This window comes from Hoplias malabaricus, chromosome X2 (genome assembly GCF_029633855.1).
Source record: "Hoplias malabaricus isolate fHopMal1 chromosome X2, fHopMal1.hap1, whole genome shotgun sequence".
NCBI classification, from domain to species: Eukaryota; Metazoa; Chordata; class Actinopteri; order Characiformes; family Erythrinidae; genus Hoplias; species Hoplias malabaricus.
The window spans coordinates 3,315,625-3,333,741 of NC_089819.1; the positions used below are offsets into that span (position 1 = coordinate 3,315,625).

At 36.8% G+C, this 18,117-nt stretch overlaps 2 protein-coding genes across 3 annotated transcripts in view; both read left to right on the plus strand.

The window, feature by feature from the left end:
• Nucleotides 1-14,890, plus strand: part of LOC136677105 (kinetochore-associated protein 1-like) — a 44,755-nt gene extending 29,865 nt beyond the window's left edge. Inside the window, exons 37-61 of the mRNA XM_066654520.1 lie at nucleotides 294-398; nucleotides 488-616; nucleotides 700-816; nucleotides 1,398-1,507; nucleotides 1,949-2,183; nucleotides 2,870-2,959; nucleotides 3,875-4,043; nucleotides 4,446-4,504; nucleotides 5,019-5,235; nucleotides 6,376-6,449; nucleotides 6,950-7,160; nucleotides 7,628-7,740; nucleotides 8,368-8,423; nucleotides 8,523-8,601; nucleotides 8,696-8,820; nucleotides 9,640-9,775; nucleotides 10,534-10,629; nucleotides 10,743-10,799; nucleotides 11,606-11,660; nucleotides 11,772-11,835; nucleotides 11,974-12,103; nucleotides 13,158-13,247; nucleotides 13,363-13,517; nucleotides 13,759-13,861; nucleotides 14,288-14,890. Coding sequence (XP_066510617.1) covers nucleotides 294-398; nucleotides 488-616; nucleotides 700-816; nucleotides 1,398-1,507; nucleotides 1,949-2,183; nucleotides 2,870-2,959; nucleotides 3,875-4,043; nucleotides 4,446-4,504; nucleotides 5,019-5,235; nucleotides 6,376-6,449; nucleotides 6,950-7,160; nucleotides 7,628-7,740; nucleotides 8,368-8,423; nucleotides 8,523-8,601; nucleotides 8,696-8,820; nucleotides 9,640-9,775; nucleotides 10,534-10,629; nucleotides 10,743-10,799; nucleotides 11,606-11,660; nucleotides 11,772-11,835; nucleotides 11,974-12,103; nucleotides 13,158-13,247; nucleotides 13,363-13,517; nucleotides 13,759-13,861; nucleotides 14,288-14,323 — 2,811 coding nt within the window. The 3' untranslated portion in view covers nucleotides 14,324-14,890. The remainder of the gene's footprint in view (nucleotides 1-293; nucleotides 399-487; nucleotides 617-699; nucleotides 817-1,397; nucleotides 1,508-1,948; nucleotides 2,184-2,869; nucleotides 2,960-3,874; nucleotides 4,044-4,445; nucleotides 4,505-5,018; nucleotides 5,236-6,375; nucleotides 6,450-6,949; nucleotides 7,161-7,627; nucleotides 7,741-8,367; nucleotides 8,424-8,522; nucleotides 8,602-8,695; nucleotides 8,821-9,639; nucleotides 9,776-10,533; nucleotides 10,630-10,742; nucleotides 10,800-11,605; nucleotides 11,661-11,771; nucleotides 11,836-11,973; nucleotides 12,104-13,157; nucleotides 13,248-13,362; nucleotides 13,518-13,758; nucleotides 13,862-14,287) is intronic.
• A 3,029-nt stretch (nucleotides 14,891-17,919) lies between these two features.
• Nucleotides 17,920-18,117, plus strand: part of LOC136677448 (synaptic vesicle 2-related protein-like) — a 28,587-nt gene continuing 28,389 nt past the window's right edge. Inside the window, exon 1 of one of the 2 annotated variants that reach the window (XM_066654974.1) lies at nucleotides 17,920-18,055. In XM_066654974.1, the coding sequence (XP_066511071.1) occupies nucleotides 18,021-18,055 (35 nt within the window). In that variant the 5' untranslated portion in view covers nucleotides 17,920-18,020. The remainder of the gene's footprint in view (nucleotides 18,056-18,117) is intronic. The other variant, XM_066654973.1, reaches the window with a different exon arrangement.

Below are 18,117 nucleotides of genomic sequence, written 5' to 3' on the forward strand. Positions count from 1 at the left end.
GCTTTTTTTTCCTTTTTTTTTAGCAAGTTCCAGGTTTTTTATAAGGGCATTATTAATCAAATTCACTCTAGAAAGTGTTTTAATCACTGGCCCTTGCTGGAAGACAACTTTATAGATGTTTAAGTAGGTTTATGTCGTATGATTTTTGTGAGAGTTGAAACATGTAATATTGTGAGATTATGTCCTAACAAATAAGCAAAAAGTAATAATATAATTTACATTTTTTTTTCTTTTGAACCCTTCCTGTGTTGTTTGAATAAGAAACATGTTACACTGATATTTTTTCACTTCAGCTTCATACTAACAGTCGTTTAGTCCGAGACAAACAGACTCTTGATGCAATAGAGAAGACGGCTGTGTCTGCCATCAGAGTGGTTGTGGTTTCCTTGTTACATAAGGTGAGTGTTCTATGAAATACCCGAAATTCATTCAGTTAGATTCAACATGTCATTTGCATTACTTTCATATTCACTGCATCCTGTATTAGGTTCTAAATTGGAGAGTTGTGGACTGTGATTTAGGCATTGGACTTTGCACAATTCTGTGTAAATCTGAGGTGCTGGAAATTCTCTGGAAGATAATTACAAGTGCTTGGCAAAACTATGATAAAATCATGGTAAGAAAGTCTTAGTTAATAACCTTCATCTTCATCCTTCCATGTATTTTGTATGACTTATTCCTCTGTCCCATTCTGCTCAGGCTGTGGCTATGGTTGGTGCTCGTTTCTGCTCACTGAATAATGATGATGAAGAGAAACAGAAGTTCTTGCTAGTTATTACAGATGCAGACTGGGGAATTAAGCTTGGAAAATTTGGGGTTAGTAATGAAGCAAATCTACAATTTCACTGTTGATTTTCAAGTGGAATATGCCATCCAGCCATAATAATCGCTTCCTTGTTTTCTACACTCATCATCCTTTCTCTCTGCTTCACTGACTGCACAGGAGCACTTTGTAATTCTGAAGTTTTTGAACACTGTGTCCACTCACTGTCCATTCAAACAAACACTCCCACCTTGTTCGTCCACCTTGTATATTAGATGAGAAAGTACGCAGAGCAACAGACACAAGTCTGTAACAGTAGAACTATGGAATGCTCCTTTATGGTCAGTGAAGTTGGAGAATGGACAGTCAGTGTACAAACATGAGGTTGGTCATAAAGTTATGGCTGGAAGGTGTGTGTGTTTAAAAGGGGTGTGTGTGTGTGTGTGTGTGTGTGTGTGTGTGTGTGTGTGTATATATACCTTTTAAAACATCTAAAACTACTTATCTTTTGTTTACACATTCATAAGGGTTTTCCAGATCCGGAATGTTAGTATTCTATCTCTTTAATATTTAATAATATAAGGCATCTTTAACTATAATTGCTGACTTTGTCTTTGCTGTTATATTCATGCAGGTTTCTATCCAGTCTGTATTTAGACAGTGTTCAGAGACTAAGAGGAGTCTGATTCCTGTCCTTGTGAAGAACAGAAACATCACAGCGGAAGTATTACAGGAGTACTGCAAGTATGTGTTCTCCTCAGTTAATAACAAAATGGTGAATTTTCTATTTTGAAGATATGCTGAACTTTCATCTTAAAACCTCTAGCAGTCCTGAAGCAAGTTTTAAACTGAGAACATTCATCTGTCCACTTTATCTCACTATTATCACACTGGATAATGTTCATAATTGTTTATTTAATGCCAGATCAGTGTAAACTTGCCACATGTAAATAATATTTTAACTTTTAATTTGATATTATTTAAAGATAAATGTTAAGTTATTAGGTTGTAAGAGGACGTACACGCCAACTACTTGCTTTGTTGGAGATTAAGCTATATTTCCAATATTGTTGTACTATTGTGTACTAATTTTTTATTTAAATTGTAAATTTAAATTTGATGTGTGTACATCTAAATACAAAATGAGCTGTGTTTTTCCTTCTCTTTTCCTTTTGTTCTTTGTAGCACATATGGGCTGGACAGTGACTCTGCAGTCAGTCTTTACATCACCACTCTACTGCTGCAGGATGAAGGAGAATTTCAACAGAATGCGCTCGGGGCTGCTGACCCTAGATTGATCTCAGGGAATGAGGACACTCCACTAGGACATGAGGACATATTAGAACGCGCACTGAGGATTGTTCCTCAGCTCAGCTCCCCTGGAGACCTGGTTATCAGTCTGCACACAGCACTGACCAAGGTCTGCCTTATAGCATTTTCCATATGGAAAAATTCAGCTTTTCTCAACTCTCATTTACATGCTTGTCTGGCACACGTCTAAGATCTGTCATGTGTTTATATGTTAAACTGGAAGGTTATTAGCCAAATCAGTGCATAGATTTTAAAAATGCATTTGTAGTTAAACCATACCATGCACACATCAAAGTTCCTTCATTCATTTAATTTGCAAGCAGACATTAAAATAATTTATTAATTCATCGGGGGGTAGGGGGAATCCACAAGACATGTTTTCACCGTAAACTACATTGTTTTTTTAGTATGTCAGCCTTTACGTTATTTAACATTTCCATTTTTAACAAGCCATTTCATTATTATATATGATGGAATTATTTTTCCACAATTCGTTTTGAGGGCTCTTTGCTGTTTTTCTTTTGTGACTGTGAGAGTTACACTTTTTTATGTATTTATTTATTTATTCTTGTTTAATGACACTGGCGATTGGTAAATTATCTCCAGACTGGGGAGATAGTAAATGGTGAGGAATCTTTTGAATTTAATAAAAAGAGCTTGTAGATTACAGTCGTGAAACTCACCTTTAAAGACTTTTAATCAGAATGGGCTGCTGACCTCTAACTTCAGAATGTCAACAAGGCAACCCCTTTGGTGTTTTTACTGTTTCTGCATTGGATCATTTCTCTTCTACAGTTGAATCCATACAACTATGAGAAGATTGAGAGATTGCTGAAAACCATTCAGACTGCTGATGAAAGCACTGCTGTTTTACCCTTATGTCAAGTAAGACTTTATATCCCTTCATCATTTACATATATTATTCAATAAGAATAACTAGTATTCTAGAAACTTTGCATCTTGACTTTTGTAATTGATAAGAGTAAACTGGCCATTTAGTGTCATAGATACAAGTGATTACAAAACCCATAACCAGCAACTGGATTCAACATCTGGATTTGAAAGCTACTCTTATTTGAAGGATAATTTGTACATAATGGTTGTGATGTGATGTTACCCAACTGCTTTGGTTCAGTGTTTTTAATGGCCTGCCTAATACTGTCTATTGCAACTTTTTTTTATGAAATTAAATATATGTTATGTTGTGGTCATTAATATTCATGTAGACAGAAATTAAAGTTCCCATCCTGTGAAAATCTGAGTAAAACATTTTTCCCCCAATAGTTATGTGCCTGTCCATTTACATTTATGAATATGCAAAATGGTAGCTAATGATTCAGTATAATTGGTTGGTTATATGCTATTTCTGAAATGGTGATTAGGGGCCAGTGTAAAATGCTGGATTGCATGACTTTAAGAAGGCGGCACGGTGGTGCAGCAGGTAGTGTCGCAGTCACACAGCTCCAGGGACCTGGAGGTTGTGGGTTTGATCCCGCTCCGGGTGACTGTCTGTGAGGAGTTGGTGTGTTCTCCCCGTGTCCGCGTGTGTTTCCTCCGGGTGCTCTGGTTTCCTCCCACAGTCCAAATACACACGTTGGTAGGTGGATTGGCGACTCAATAGTGTCCGTGTCTGTGTTGCCCTGTGAAGGACTGGCGCTCCCTCTAGGGTGTATTCCTGCCTTGCGCCCAATGATTCCAGGTAGGCTCTGGACCCACCGCGACCCTGAATTGGATAAGCGGTTACAGATAATGAATGAATGACTTTAAGAATCTTCTCATTTGTTGTTCCTCACTCTGAAGATGATGGGTTTACTCCAACACCTGAAGTCACACAAACGTATTTCTCCCCCCACGGACTTGGAGAACACTTATCTTCTGGAACATTCTCTGGAGGGTACACCACTCGCCAACACTCGGCTGCCATTTCATCTTCTCCTCCAGACAAACCACTACTTCTGGAAAATTATTTGTGAGTATCACTAATAGTCAAAGTGGTTTTACTGCTGTCAATTTTCAGCAAATCAGTGGATAGTAGATTAATTCAAGAGCAGTTCTATTGTATTTAGAAATGTCTCCTTTGATAGCTATGTATCTAGGTTACCTAGCAAAATGTAGATATTGTGGTTGTTTCAGCCAAAATTACTTTTGGAATATGACACAATACAAGTCAAAACAGAGCTCAGTTATATACTCTACAATACACAATTACCAAATGTTTGCTGATATCCCTTATTAGTTAGTACATAATTAGTACATTCAGCTACATTAAGGTTCACCGATTGTGGATGTAGGGGGCCAGTTGTGTGCACAGACCTTTCAATTTAGCGTATTGTATAAGTATTTGCATGTTCTTTTTCATCTTTATTTACAGCTCCAGAGCTCAATGAAGAGACCCTACCCACACTACTCCTTATATCCAAACTCATGAAGGTAAGAAAAGTGAGTGGAGGTGGCATCAGCATGTTCATTTTTTCAGGAAAAGTAGTATTTATAAAAGGCTTATGATAGAAGTTGATGACAAATGACATTTATTAACATGGGCAGAATTCCTAAGTCTGAAGTATGGCTATTTCTAAATGCTATGTAAAAAAAAGAAAACAATGTACAGAAATGACATGTTTTGAAACTGTTTTGAAAAATATCTGTTACTCATTTATTTGGAAGCAAAGCATTCAGAGTTATGTTGTTAATTGTAATGATTTATTAGCAGCTTGATTTCTGTTGAAAATCTTTGTATAAGGAATCTAAGAACTGAGAACTGGCCAGGATAATCATTGCAGAATACTACTGTGATTAATTTGTTTAACTAAAAGGTTTGGTGTCTGTAATTTTAGACCATTTAAAACTAAAGTGATAAATAGTAGGATTATGTCCTAACTGTATTTCTGTTGATGAAAAGGTTTCATTCTTTCTGGGTGTAATAACTTTTTTGTGTTTTACGCAGGTCAGCCTGGATAAGCTTTACGTCTTGGTTGTGAATTATATATTCAAGCACAAGATGATGCCCTTGTTACTGGATCAGAGTAAACGCTTGCATGGTCATGGCCCAAAGAGAGACACAGCCACTGTAACACAGAATATATTTAAACATGCCCGCTGCATTCAAAACCTGGAACTGGCTGCAGCCACCATCCACAAGATTGCTCAGGATGTGCCCCCAGGTCAGTCTAAAGCTGTCTCTAGACTATATAGCTTTCAAAATCCTAACAGATAAATTTCAGCTATGAAGAAGTAATATAAATCCAAAACAACCTTTGTCACAGGGTATGAAAAAAGTTAAACCGGACTGAACCTGTTATGCTTTTTATGTATATGCAGGTAGAGTAATAAAAGAGTAAATTTGCGATGAATATGTTTAAAACGTGCAGATATAGCAGTAAATGTTTGAGAAATCTTTAACTACAAAATGGCAGCTTACTTGAAATACTAAAGAGAACTCATTAAGATCATTTAACATGTATTGTAAGCATCAGAATGAAAAATAATCCTTGAAAAATTACTTGAATATCAAAACCTCTAATCATTTTGGTGCTTGATCAGACAAACATTTGTTATCACTTATATTGTTTAGTGTTATGATATGTTACTGTGTATGTAGCCCTATCAAACATTTAACATCTTGTTGCTCCACCTAAAAAAGGAAGAGAGGTAAATGATTTAACTATTGGCTGTAATACAATGTAAAATAACCCATTCGTTTCTCATGGTTCTTGCTTTAGTTACTCCTGTTTTAATAAATTCACAACTTTTTAAATCAGTTTGTTTTATAGCTACTGAATAATATACATAAAATTAGGCTAAAGTTAACAGTCAGATCCCTGCCTTTCTTGTTTGAAATTGTTTGGCTATGGCGGTGGTGAAGCAGGTAGTGTCGCAGTCACAAGGTCCAGGGTCCTGGGGTTGTGGGTTCATATCCTGCTCCAGGTGTCTGTGAGGAGTTTGGTGTGTTCTCCCAGTGTCCGGGAGGGTTTCCTCCCACAGTCCAAAACACGTTGGGAGGTGGATTGGCTACTCGAAAGTGTCCACAGATGTGCGTGTGTAAGTGAATGTGAGTGTGTGTCGGCCTGCGAAGGACTGGCGCCACCTCCAGGGTGTGTTTCTGCCTTGCGCCCAGTGAGTCTGGGTAGGCTCCGGACCCACCACAACCATTAACTGGATAAGCTGGTTACAGACAACGAATGAATGAATGATGTTCATGGTTCCTTGCAAAAGGCATATACATTCTCTATAAGCTTTGCCATATGCAGTTTTAGTTTTATGTTTTTTAGTTCATATATTATTATATTTTTCATTTATTTCAGGTGCAGAGAAGGCCATGTTTTTAAAGTTCAGCCTGGAGCTTGTGCACAATTTACTGAAGTCTGATACTCTAGAGGTTTGTTTTCATGAATGGATGTTCTGAGATCTTATTGGGAGCTTATTTATATACCCTTGTTTTTGTCATATGTAATAAAATATACAAAAGAACAACGGGAAGTAATATAATTCCTGTTGGGGCAAACTTCACATTTGAGAATGAAAAGTTTTAACAGTCCTGTGTTATGGTAATGTACTTTGAATAAATGCAACATACAGCAGAAGCTCTTATCCTCATGTATAAACATAACATATATTTAAAAGTAGGTTGAAATGGTATTTCTGCAGTATTTATGTTTGAATTTGGCAGAAAACTGTTGCTTATGGTGCCACTCAAAAAAACTGCTGTAATGTTTTTAGATTTTTAACATAAATACTTAAAGGGGTTTTTCCACATATCTGATCTGCAATATAAAGTTTGATATGCTTTACCAAACTTTACAGTTCATAACACAACACTATTGAGTTTCAGCTGAAATTATTTTTGTGCCCACAGTATTAATATGCAGTTTTTTTCAGGTGGAGTTACAGATGAAGGGAGAAATGTTGATCTCTAAGCTGCAGCTGCAGTACCAGCGCTCAGCCACAGAAAATGCCCTTATAAGTTTTCAGATGGACTCCCCTGAGTTCCTCAAACTTACCGGTCTGCCCGGTCGCCTCATTGTTGCTCTGTTTGAGCACAGCTCAGTGGTGGAGCGCATGAAGAGCCCTGCTGGACACATCTACCCTGGTGAGAGTAAACATCACATTTTAACCATGGAACAGAAATATTGTACATTGGTTAAACCATTGGCCTTATCGTCGGGATGTCACCATTTTTATTACTTATGTATAAGCACTCTATTGTTCAATATTTCTGTGACATGCCCCTCCAGAAGAATGTAGCAGAAGAATACCATCTGCTGCAGAAATATTGCACAACCCACAGAGCTACCTTCTGTTCAACCACAGTTCTGCCATTAAGACATTTGATTGCCAGAGACACAAAGGGAATGCCTATATTGGCTTACTGTAGCTTACATTTGAGAGCTCTAAATCTTCTGCTATATATAATTAATGGGAGAGAGCACAGAAAATTTAGAATTAGAACTTAATCAGGCAAGCCATCTAGCTTTTACAGATCACACAGTATAAAAGTAAATGACTTTTAATCAAGATGTTTCAAGTTGCTTGAAGGATGTAAATATTTTTGGGCAGATATTCACACTGTGGCTAAAGAGATTGCATCCATCAATGGAGTCGACCTCCTGAAGATTCGGAACATTCTTTTGGAGAAGTGGATTTGCAAAACTGAGCAGGCAAATGGCAAGGTGGGTTACATAAATAATTACCCGTACAACACCCTAAACTATTTGTGTGCTGATGATTATACAGGTGCATCTCAATAAATTAGAATGTCATCAAAAAGTTACTTTTTTTCAAGAGTTTATTTCTTTTAATGTTGATGATTATTGTTTACAACCAATGAAAATCATTATCTCAGAAAATTAGAATCATTGACACAAAACGCCTGCAAAATGTTTCCTAAGCCTTTAAAATGGTCCCTTAGTCTGCTTCAGTAGGCTACACAATCATGGGGGAGACTGCTGACTTGACAGATGTCCAGAAGGCAGTCATTGACACCCTCCTGCTGTATCCAAGCAAATTAACTGTTTTAGAAACTGGTGCACAAGCAACATGGATAACCGCAGCCTTGAAAGGATTGTAAAGAAAAGGCCGTTCAAATATTTGGGGGAGATTCACAAGTAGTGGACTGCTGCTTGAGTCTAGTGTGACGTTTCCACAATCAGTGATGGTTTGGGGAACCATGTCATCTGCTGCTGTTGGTCCACTGTGTTATATCAAGTCCAAAGTCAGCACAGCTGACTTTCAATGGTGAAATAAGACTGTAGCTGCTGTTCTTGTTCTTATTATAATATGTCTTTATATCACTTTAGGACATGCAGTACCATGAGCAGGTTATTGATATAACTGATGACCCTGATCTCATGAGGTACAATTTTGTCTAGTATACAAATATATTTTCCCAAAATTAAAAAGAAAGTCTATTTCTATTGTTCAATTATTACTTTTACTTTTTTTTATTTTAAAGAGTGGTGTACTTACTGCAGATGCACCCTATGGATATGAGTGCCCGTTTACTCAGTCCCATCTTAAGTGCAGAGACATGGGTAAGAAATAATGCTGTAATTTTAGCCTCACGCACCTAATTAATTCTAGTATCATTTATTTTAGCTTTTTCCATCATTTGTGTTTACTTTGCAGCCGTTGGGTGGATCAGGTCTCAGATTGACTTTTGAGCATCGCAGTCGTGCCCTGTTCTGTCTCATTCACATTGCAGACTCAGCAACACTGGAGGCTCTGTCTCACACACCCAGCAATAAAGTGAAGTATGTGCCAACAGACCAATAAAAACGACTAAATTTACTTTCAAGATCCCACCGGTTATACACTGTCAGAAAAAAATGTCACTGTGGTGGTATCATTTGCTGTAGATTTTAAAGTTGGGACTTCATACGTCCCATTTCATCTCCAGGACTTATATTATTTTTACCTAGTTCTATAATGAAATATCCCCAAACATTACAAATATCCCCCTCTCCTCCTGGAGAAGCGTAATGAACCTTTAGGGAACCCAACTGGACTGTAACAACACTGCGGTACCTTTTTAAAGGTACATTTGCACTGTTTGTACCTTTAGTGACCAATAATGTACCGCTACCTTACCTTTTTTTCTGAGAGTGTATGGTACCTGTTTGTGTCTAGTAATAAGAAAGGCTTCTAGAGATTTTTCCTGATATGTGGAAGTGCAATGTATTTTTTATTTTTTTTTAAACCATGGCAAATTGAATGGTAGATTTTAAATACACAAGCATTCTTGAATTTAGATTTACATTAAAATAACACATTTGAATGTCTTAATTATTCTTAATTCTAAAGTAATTCTGTATTATATAAGCAGTGCAATATTTTATAAAATGGCTTTACAATTAAATATTCTTGTAAGTTAAGTTCATAAAGCAAATTCCCATCTAAATGCTCCTTTATGGAATTTAGTTCCTTAATTTCTGTGGAGGTTTGTTATTGCTTAAAACATTTTTCCCAGAAAGCCATCTTATTTATGTTAAGATGTAAATTGTGCTTAAATGTTTTATTTATTATTTTTAATTTCTATTTAGAGGTCTTACCGAAAGCTTAATTTCTCATAGGTACTACCTGAAGTGCTATGTGTATCTCTCCCAACTGGAGGCTCTTAACATTCCTTATAACCTGGAGATGTTTCTCAGCAGCCCTAAAGAAGGCATGATTAAGGGCTTATGGAAGAATCACAGCAATGAACCTCAGGTACAAACAGCTGGTTTTGTCAACCAGTTGGTACATATTAGGTTTAGGGTTTCTCTAACTTTGATGATATTTATGGCAATTTACAGACGTTTTCCCCAATGCATACGCTCTTTTGACATAAAAAGTACAGCTGTTGCATTTTATGATGAAAATGCAAAAACCCTTTAACTAAATTAAATCAAAAAGGCAGTCACTGTTCATTTGCATTTTTGACTGATTAAATATCAATTTAAAAGTTCCTTTCAGGTAAATTATTTTTCAACCATATTCAAGTAAACTGTGGATCGAGACCATTTTCCTCCAGGATCATGGTGCAACACAACGCAACTTTTTTCTCAATAAACAATCTGGAAATAATAGAATATTTATGAATTTGTAATAATTAATTGCTTTGACATCCTAAGTCACAATTTTGAGGATAATTTTACTTGTTAAGTTAAATAGAGCAAGCAAAATATTCTGTCAAAATATCAGCGTACTGTTGCCAGAAGATAAAATTGGCTACAATAGATTTGCTACTTTGTTCATTAGCTTGAAAATTCTAAGGAAATTCATCAGTAAACTGTAGGCCCTCTTCACAAATTGTGTGTAAACTGTCAGTAATTATTGGGTGATTGTCCCAAAGAATTTATAAGCACTGTCACTTATGTACAATATCTGGAGCATTTGTATACTTTTTCTTTTTATAATGAGCTATAATAACACTTCCTGAACCATATGCACAAGTTTGAACAGGGCATCTCTTAATTTCTGTGCAGGCTGTGCGTCTAGTGGCAGACCTTTGTTTGGAGTATGAGGTGTTTGATCCACATTTATGGAGTGGAATCCTGCAGAAGCTTCTGGTGTTTAATATGGTATATTTTTTCTAATCTTAGCTGAGAATATTGTCATTTGCGAATGTCTTTATGAAATCAGTGTGCACTCTACAAAGGTAGCATTAAAAATGTGATCTTTTGTTTTTGTGTAGATAAACTACCTGCAGAAAATTCTGGAAAATCTCCAAGCAGTGCCCAGTCTTTTAGAGGTATTGAACGGCCTTCTGCTTGCTTTTATCACACACGTGGTCATATGAGATTAAGATAAGTTTATTGTTTAGCATAGATTTTTTTTTTCTTTCATATTTTGAAACTCACTACCTTCTGTACAAAGTTTAGAGCTCTTTTCACTCCAGTGGAAAACATTGTTAATGTACTAATTTCTTAAGCCACATATGCAGTTTTTCCTATTTGGTCATTTGTTGGGTAAAAAAACTGTGCCTGTGGCACTGGTAGAGCTATATATTGTGGTACGTATATCGTCTTAAAAATATACTAGCAAATTTGCTGTCTGTGACCCTGTCTAAGCGCAAACACAAGCATAACTCAGCATTTTCCCAACTATATGCCGGCACCAATATAGCAATATATTGGTGTAATTTATTAATTCTGAAAACAGAGAGGTCTGAGTTTTCTGGCCATTTTGCACACCTTTATGTACATGTTTTATATGCACAGCCTCTAAAAGCAGATTGAAAACACCTTTTGCTTTTAACCTGAGCAGCTTCATCCTGATTACAAGAGCTACTGGGAACATGGAGGTATCAGAATGGCAGATTCAGGCTTGATCTTCTCATTCACTGATTAATTCACAGAAATACAGAACGTTACTGAAGACCAGTAAACCAAAAGAATGTGCAACAGATACCTTGTAAAAACAAGGCTTAACACTGGTTAGATGTTTGCACCTGCGCTGGTCATCAAATTACCAGATATCGTTTTTGTAATTTGTAAGTGCAACTTTCAAAAAATATATTTACTTTGAACAGTGTCAGTATTTTGTCACATTTTACAGATCCCAAGCTTGTCCAGAACCTGGCGCAGTGTGATCCTTGCTCCATTTATGACAGGTAATTGTGCTTTCTGTGAACATAGCATTTATATTTAGGTCAAAAGTTTGTGTAAGGTAGAACACTGGGTTGTGTGTATTATTCTGAACACTGTTACTCTTTCTTTTACAGCTTCGCTTCCATTGAGCCCCCATCAACAAGCCACTTTCTATAAGACATTTGTACTCTTACTAAAGTAAGTGTACTTAGTTACATAGCTTTAAACCTAGTTTATTATTGATATTAACCACTAAATGGTTAAAAGCAATGATATGTAAGAATCATAATACTGAGTTCACTGTTGAACTCTAATGACTCTGTATGTTGTGGTCAGATGCCCTTTTCTTTTGAGTTTGGATCTGATTGGCATTGCCAAGCGTTTTGCTCAGTTCAACCTGATGGCCTATTCTCTCGGGACCCTCTTATTTATCCCCTGTTCCAGAAAGAGGGAGCAGCAAATCCAGGTAAATTTATTAGCTGTGAAAACAATATTTGAGATTTCATGTAGAATTTGGGCAAAGTGCAGCTTATTTTTTGAGCCAAGGAATTCCACTTCCGAACCAGATCTCTAGGGGTGAGCGTGGGTTGTGTTTGGGTTAATTCAGAAAATCTGCATTTTCTGAAGCTCCTTGTTAGACTCACTTGCTAATCCCACCACTAAAGTCACAGATTATACACCAGTTAACCAGGGTTCGCTGTCTAATTTCATGTACAAAGCCCAAAATATGAGTGGAGTGGTGCATTACCTTTATAAATTGCCACATTTATCCTAAGAATTAATATCTGAATCTCAAAATTAAAAACAGAATACATAAACAAATTAATTTCTGAATATTCAGGGCCAGCCCTAGTTTCTAGTTGCAGCAGTGTGGTGTTTCTGATTCTGCATAATATACTGTCAGTAATGTTCAGAAACCAGACATGTCCTGGCCAGTCCAATACATCTGTGATCAGGGGAAGATCTGTGTATCCTACATTAAGACAAAAAAAAAAAGAAACACTAAAATGTAAGTCAAATAGGTGAAGTGACAACGATGTAATTAAACTAATGAAATGGAATTATGTGCAGTTGAATAAAACAAAGGTAGTATTTGACACACACCCCCCATTTCTCCCCCCTCTTAAGGCTTTAAGCACTCCTGGTCAAATTACATGTTTATTTGATTATTAATTCATTCATTCATTGTCTATAAGCACTTATCCAGTTCAGCATCGCGGTGGGTCTGGAGTCTACCCAAAATCACTGGGCACAAGGCAGGGACACACTCTGGAGGGGGGCGCTAGTCCTTCACAGGGCGACACACACTGACACATTCACTCACACCTACGGACATGTTTCAGTCGCCAATCTAACTGCTAATGTGTGTTTTTTGGACCATGGGTGGGCGTATACCGCGCTAATGTTTTGAGACTGTATGACGGTATGAAAAATGTGGATACCACCCATCCCTAGTGTTTAATCTGTCACTGTGTCTATTCCAAATCTATTTATTTATTTATTTCCCACCCTTACATTAGAGTTTCCTTTCTTCCTGTAACCCTGTGGTTATTTTGGATCAACTGGAAGAGAACATGAACACTGGAGAGCTTGCTGGTGTCCCATCCCAGGTTTAAAATTTTGTTATTATTGACATTAGCTAGTTCTTCATATTTCACCAATATTATTTCTGTGTTTTAAATGTAATAAACTCAGACACTTTTTTGTAATGTTTCTGAACTTTAGATCAAGGGCACGGTGCTCTCTTTCCTTTTTCAAACCGGTCGCTACCAGGACTTGAAGAAGACTGAACATTTTCAGGCCCTCACAAAGCACTTTGTCTTAAAGGGTCATTCTGAACAAGTGAATGAACTGGTGAAGTACCTTGTAAATCACAACAGGTCAGTAGTGTTTAATTACAGCAGGACCTCTATACACGCCATAGCCATTTTTCAGGAAGTCTGCCTGATTGTGTACAGGGTGGTAGATCTCCAGGAACAGGCCTCCATTGGGCAGCCCTGGGCTAGAAATTCTGTTCATATTAGTCGTCATCATTTTTCATTTTGGAAAGGGATAGCCTTTTACACTTGTGAGGTATATGCTCTAGTCCTTGTGTTTTTTTTTTCCTTTTGCCCCTAATAGGGAGGAGGAAGCTGTTGGTCTTGCTCAGGAATATCTAAGATGTAAAGGGCTAAAAGTAGCAACACAAACTTCAGCAAATACTCCTTGTTCTGACCCCATCAAGGTAATAAAAAAAATGAATTCTTTCTTTTGTGTTTTTATGAAGTGAAATAATATACATTTATACAGAGGCTGGCTTTTTGTATTTAGAAGGGTATGAATCATTACCATAATTTTTATCCTCTTAGCTATGGCTTTTAGGCAGTTGGCAAATATTACAAATATTAAATGTAATTGTAATGAAAACACTGCAATGTAATTGTATAAACAACATCTGAAAAATTAAAGAAACTACATTTTAATCACAGCTCCATACATAACACCTTAAGTATATGACAGAATACCTTTTATTTTGTCGGCTTGTGTAGACAAAATGCTTGTCTCTTCCTCCATTTCTACAAATAATCAAGTCCACATAGTACTTTTGTTAGTGAACTTAGTCTACATGTCTTTTTGACTCATAAATTATTCTCTTTCTTCCCCGTTTCAGGACTTCTTGACAAAAACAATGGAATCCAGGGGTTGAGAAAAACCTATGTATTTGCACTTTTAGATAAGATAATTAAATAAAGGTTTTGAAGAACATAACAAATTTTGGCCTTAAAGTTATTTCTCTGCACATGACATGACTATTATATTACACAATTAGTTATCAGTCTTAAATAATGTGATGTTTTTGTGTTTTAAAAAGTATTTACATTTAAATTATAGAAATGATACGTTTTAATTTTGCACACTCCTAAGTTTGTGTGTATTCACAGATGCCAGCTTACTATTTATAAAAATGGCATTATTCTCATGATCAGTTTAGATATATATGACATCAAAAAGAGTTTAAAAAAAGACAAGATTTCTTCATAACAATTACAGTAATTGTGTATTTTTATTGAATAATATTTGTGTCAATTTAAAAGTAATGTTACAAACTTTAAATTTCTACAATTAAAAAGATAAGTAGCTAAATCCGTCACTTATTGGAAGATAATTGGGTGTTACATGCCAGCTTTTATACTACAGAAACATAATGTTCAAAATGTTTTTGTTGTTATTTTGTTTCTTTTTATTATGCTATGTTTTTCTGAAATAATAAAATATGTGGGAAAAAAAACTATTCTTGATGTGAATTTGTTCAGTTCCTTCAGCAGCGGCGCCTGTCAATCCTAATTAGCTTATAGAGATGTTTGACCTGTCCTATAAGGCCAGAGCAAGGGAGAGAGTGCTGGCCATTTACAAACCAATCAAATATGCCGGGCAGTCCTACTACTGGGCTTCCTTCATCATGGTCATGATATAGTGGCCTCCATCCCACTAAATAGAACAACCCCATTTCCAGAAAAGGAATTCTGAATAAAATGTAAATGAAAACAGTGCAGTGAAGTTAAAACGGAAAAAACAATATACAGGTAAAGTTGTGTGATGCTACCAAAAATAATGTTAGTGACATGATTGGGTTTAAAACAAGCGTCAGAGAGTCTTAGGTTCCCCACTCTGGAAATCACGGATGTTGCCTTTCCCAAGCTAAAGAGGAGAGGGACTATCCGACTTGTTATAAGCGCATAGTAAAAAAGCCAGCATCTGTGGTAGTATGAGGGTACGGTAGTGCACATGGCATGGGTGACTTGCACATCTGTGAAATCATCATTAATGCTGAATAATATATTCAGGCTTTGGAGCAACCCACTATCATCCAGATGTCTTTTTTTGGAGGAATGGCTTATTTATTTCAGTAAGATAAGGCCAAATCATATTCTCCATGGATTAAAACAAAATGGCTCCTTAGTCCAGGTGCTAGGACCTGTTCCCAAATGCTTACAGCGTGTTGTTGAAAAGGAGCTGATGCCACATGCTGGTAAACATGCCCATCTCAATTTTTCTGGAACGTGTTGCATTGCCTTTGTACTATTTTCACTTAAACATAGTGTTAAATTGATTTGATGATTGTTCTTTTGTCAGTGTCGCAAATGTTTTTGTAAATGGGATCAGCACCACTACACCACTGTTGTGCAATTTTAATCTCAATCAGTCTAGAAATGGATATCTACATCAGTACCATACCCAAATTACATTCTTGTGGCTGAAGGCCATCAAATCCACATAGGCATGTTTAAGCTGATACCTTTCATTTCAGAAGAAATGTTGAATCAACTGTTCTCCTCAGAGGTTTGGCCACGTGGTGAACCGGTGAAATGCAGATAAAATTCTAAGGCAGTATTTCTTTAAAACATACCCAAAACCTCTGTTGATTGTAACAGTATTTTTATAGTGATTTTTCTACTAAAATATATATATTTCTGTTTCCTGAGCAATTGAAATGATCTGAAATGCCTACATTTAGTAAACGGATGAGACTAACTGCTTTTAAAATTAAATAAATAAAAATTCAGTTAGAATTCTTCCTCATGTTTGCGTGACAGATCTGTGTGTGTACAGTAAGAGGGTACTTTGTTGTGATTGAGAGGATGGAAGGTGTAAGCTAATTTAGTTGCATGCTCAGTCTGAAGGGATTGAAGCAAAGGTGATTTTCTTCCTCAGCTCTAACCAGGATTAAAAAACCTGACAGTAGAAATCTGACTGCAGAAGGAAACCAATGCCTATAATATACACATCAGTTACGGCCAAAGCCAGGGACGTTCTTTGTCACCATTTGCCATTCCCCATTTCATATAGCACTGATGACTCCAGAATTAAGAGCACAAACTCTCCATATTCATGGTGACTGTTACACAAAACAAAAACATTTATTAGGAAAATAATGTTTTCTTAATAATGTAAATATTTGAGAGATTTTTTATTTTTAAGACAAAATCAGTCCTTCACAAATGTATATTTAGAAGTTTATACACTGAATATTTCAAAATAAAATTGCAATAATACAGTTTTAAAAGTACAAGTATTAAGTGCTGTCATTTCCAATAAAGTTCTGATTTAAAGAAATGTTTATATATACCACGAATTGTAGTAAGATTTGCAATTAAACTTGCATTCAAAATGATTAAAATAATGACACTTATTTTTCACTGTTAACTCTGCAGCTCATTAGTGTTTGTTGCTTTTTGTTTACTCCCCGGCTCATGTTTAGCTGGATTAGTGAAGCTGATCTGCTCTTGTGTCTGCATCATGACTGAACATCACCTCACTAGTGACAAAATTCAAACAAGCCCCGCTCCACCCATATTCTACCGAAACCCCGCCTCTGTACAGCTGTCTTCTTACAAGCCCCGCCCTTCTCCACCTGTATTCAGCCTAAGTCCTGCCCATGTCATATTCTTATTAAACCTCCAACCATATTCCTCATAAATGATGCTCAGTAGATTTGTGTGTAAAGCATCCCAATTAGGTAGTTATTCTTCGCTTACAGAATGTACACATCTGTTTTCCCTGTAATAGTGCTCTGTTGAATGATCCTGATTTCCATATGTAGAGTGTAGCAAGACTGGATCAGCTCTTTAAAATAGTTCTCTGTAAAGTGATCTAGATTTCTGATTGTAGAGAACAGTGATTAAGACACATTTCCATTGCCATTAATAATGATCCAGATTTGTGTATAAGAGGAATTGTGTTGTTTTAGAAATGTACAGCTCTCTAGTGATTAGGGACCTTTTATATTCTCTGTAAATTCTGTGTTAGTGTCTCCATTCAAGGGAATAGGGACTCCCTTCTGTTCTCTGTGAAATTGCACCAGATAGTCCGGTAAAATTAGTAGTAAAAAGGGACCATTTTCTTCCTCCAATGGCAGCTGATGAAAAATATTTTAGGTGGGGTTGTTTGTGCCACACTGTCAGTATCAACAACCATCCCAATTCAATTTAACACTGAGAACTTTCTCCAGGAGAGAGATACGGAGGAGAATCTAATTTGTACACGGTTTGTCAGGGTGTGCATTAACTTCGTGGCCACAATATATTATTTTGTGGCCTCAAAATACTATATAGTGGCCACGACTTGCTAAATAAACCCACCATGTCACCTTAGGGGCTCCGTAGGTTCCTTATTCTAGTGAGATGGGTCCATATCCTTCACAGTTCTTTTTCAGAATCGCAAGAACCCACCGCCAATCCGTGCGTGGTAGGTGGGGCTTGCCCGGAATACGGGTGGGAAACGAAAGTCCACCTTAGTGAGTGTAATGGCTGTGTGTTATCCATGGTGCTGAAAATCACAGCTCTCCGTGGACAATGTAACGGCGATGAAAGAAAGAGGTGAGCGCGGAGACCAACGGCGCCATTATGGACGATGATCTGTTCCAGTTGAGGCAGCTGCCGTGAGTGTCCGCATACGTTTGGTTTCACAGGTTTCTACACAAACTGGGCCGTTTTACCGAGG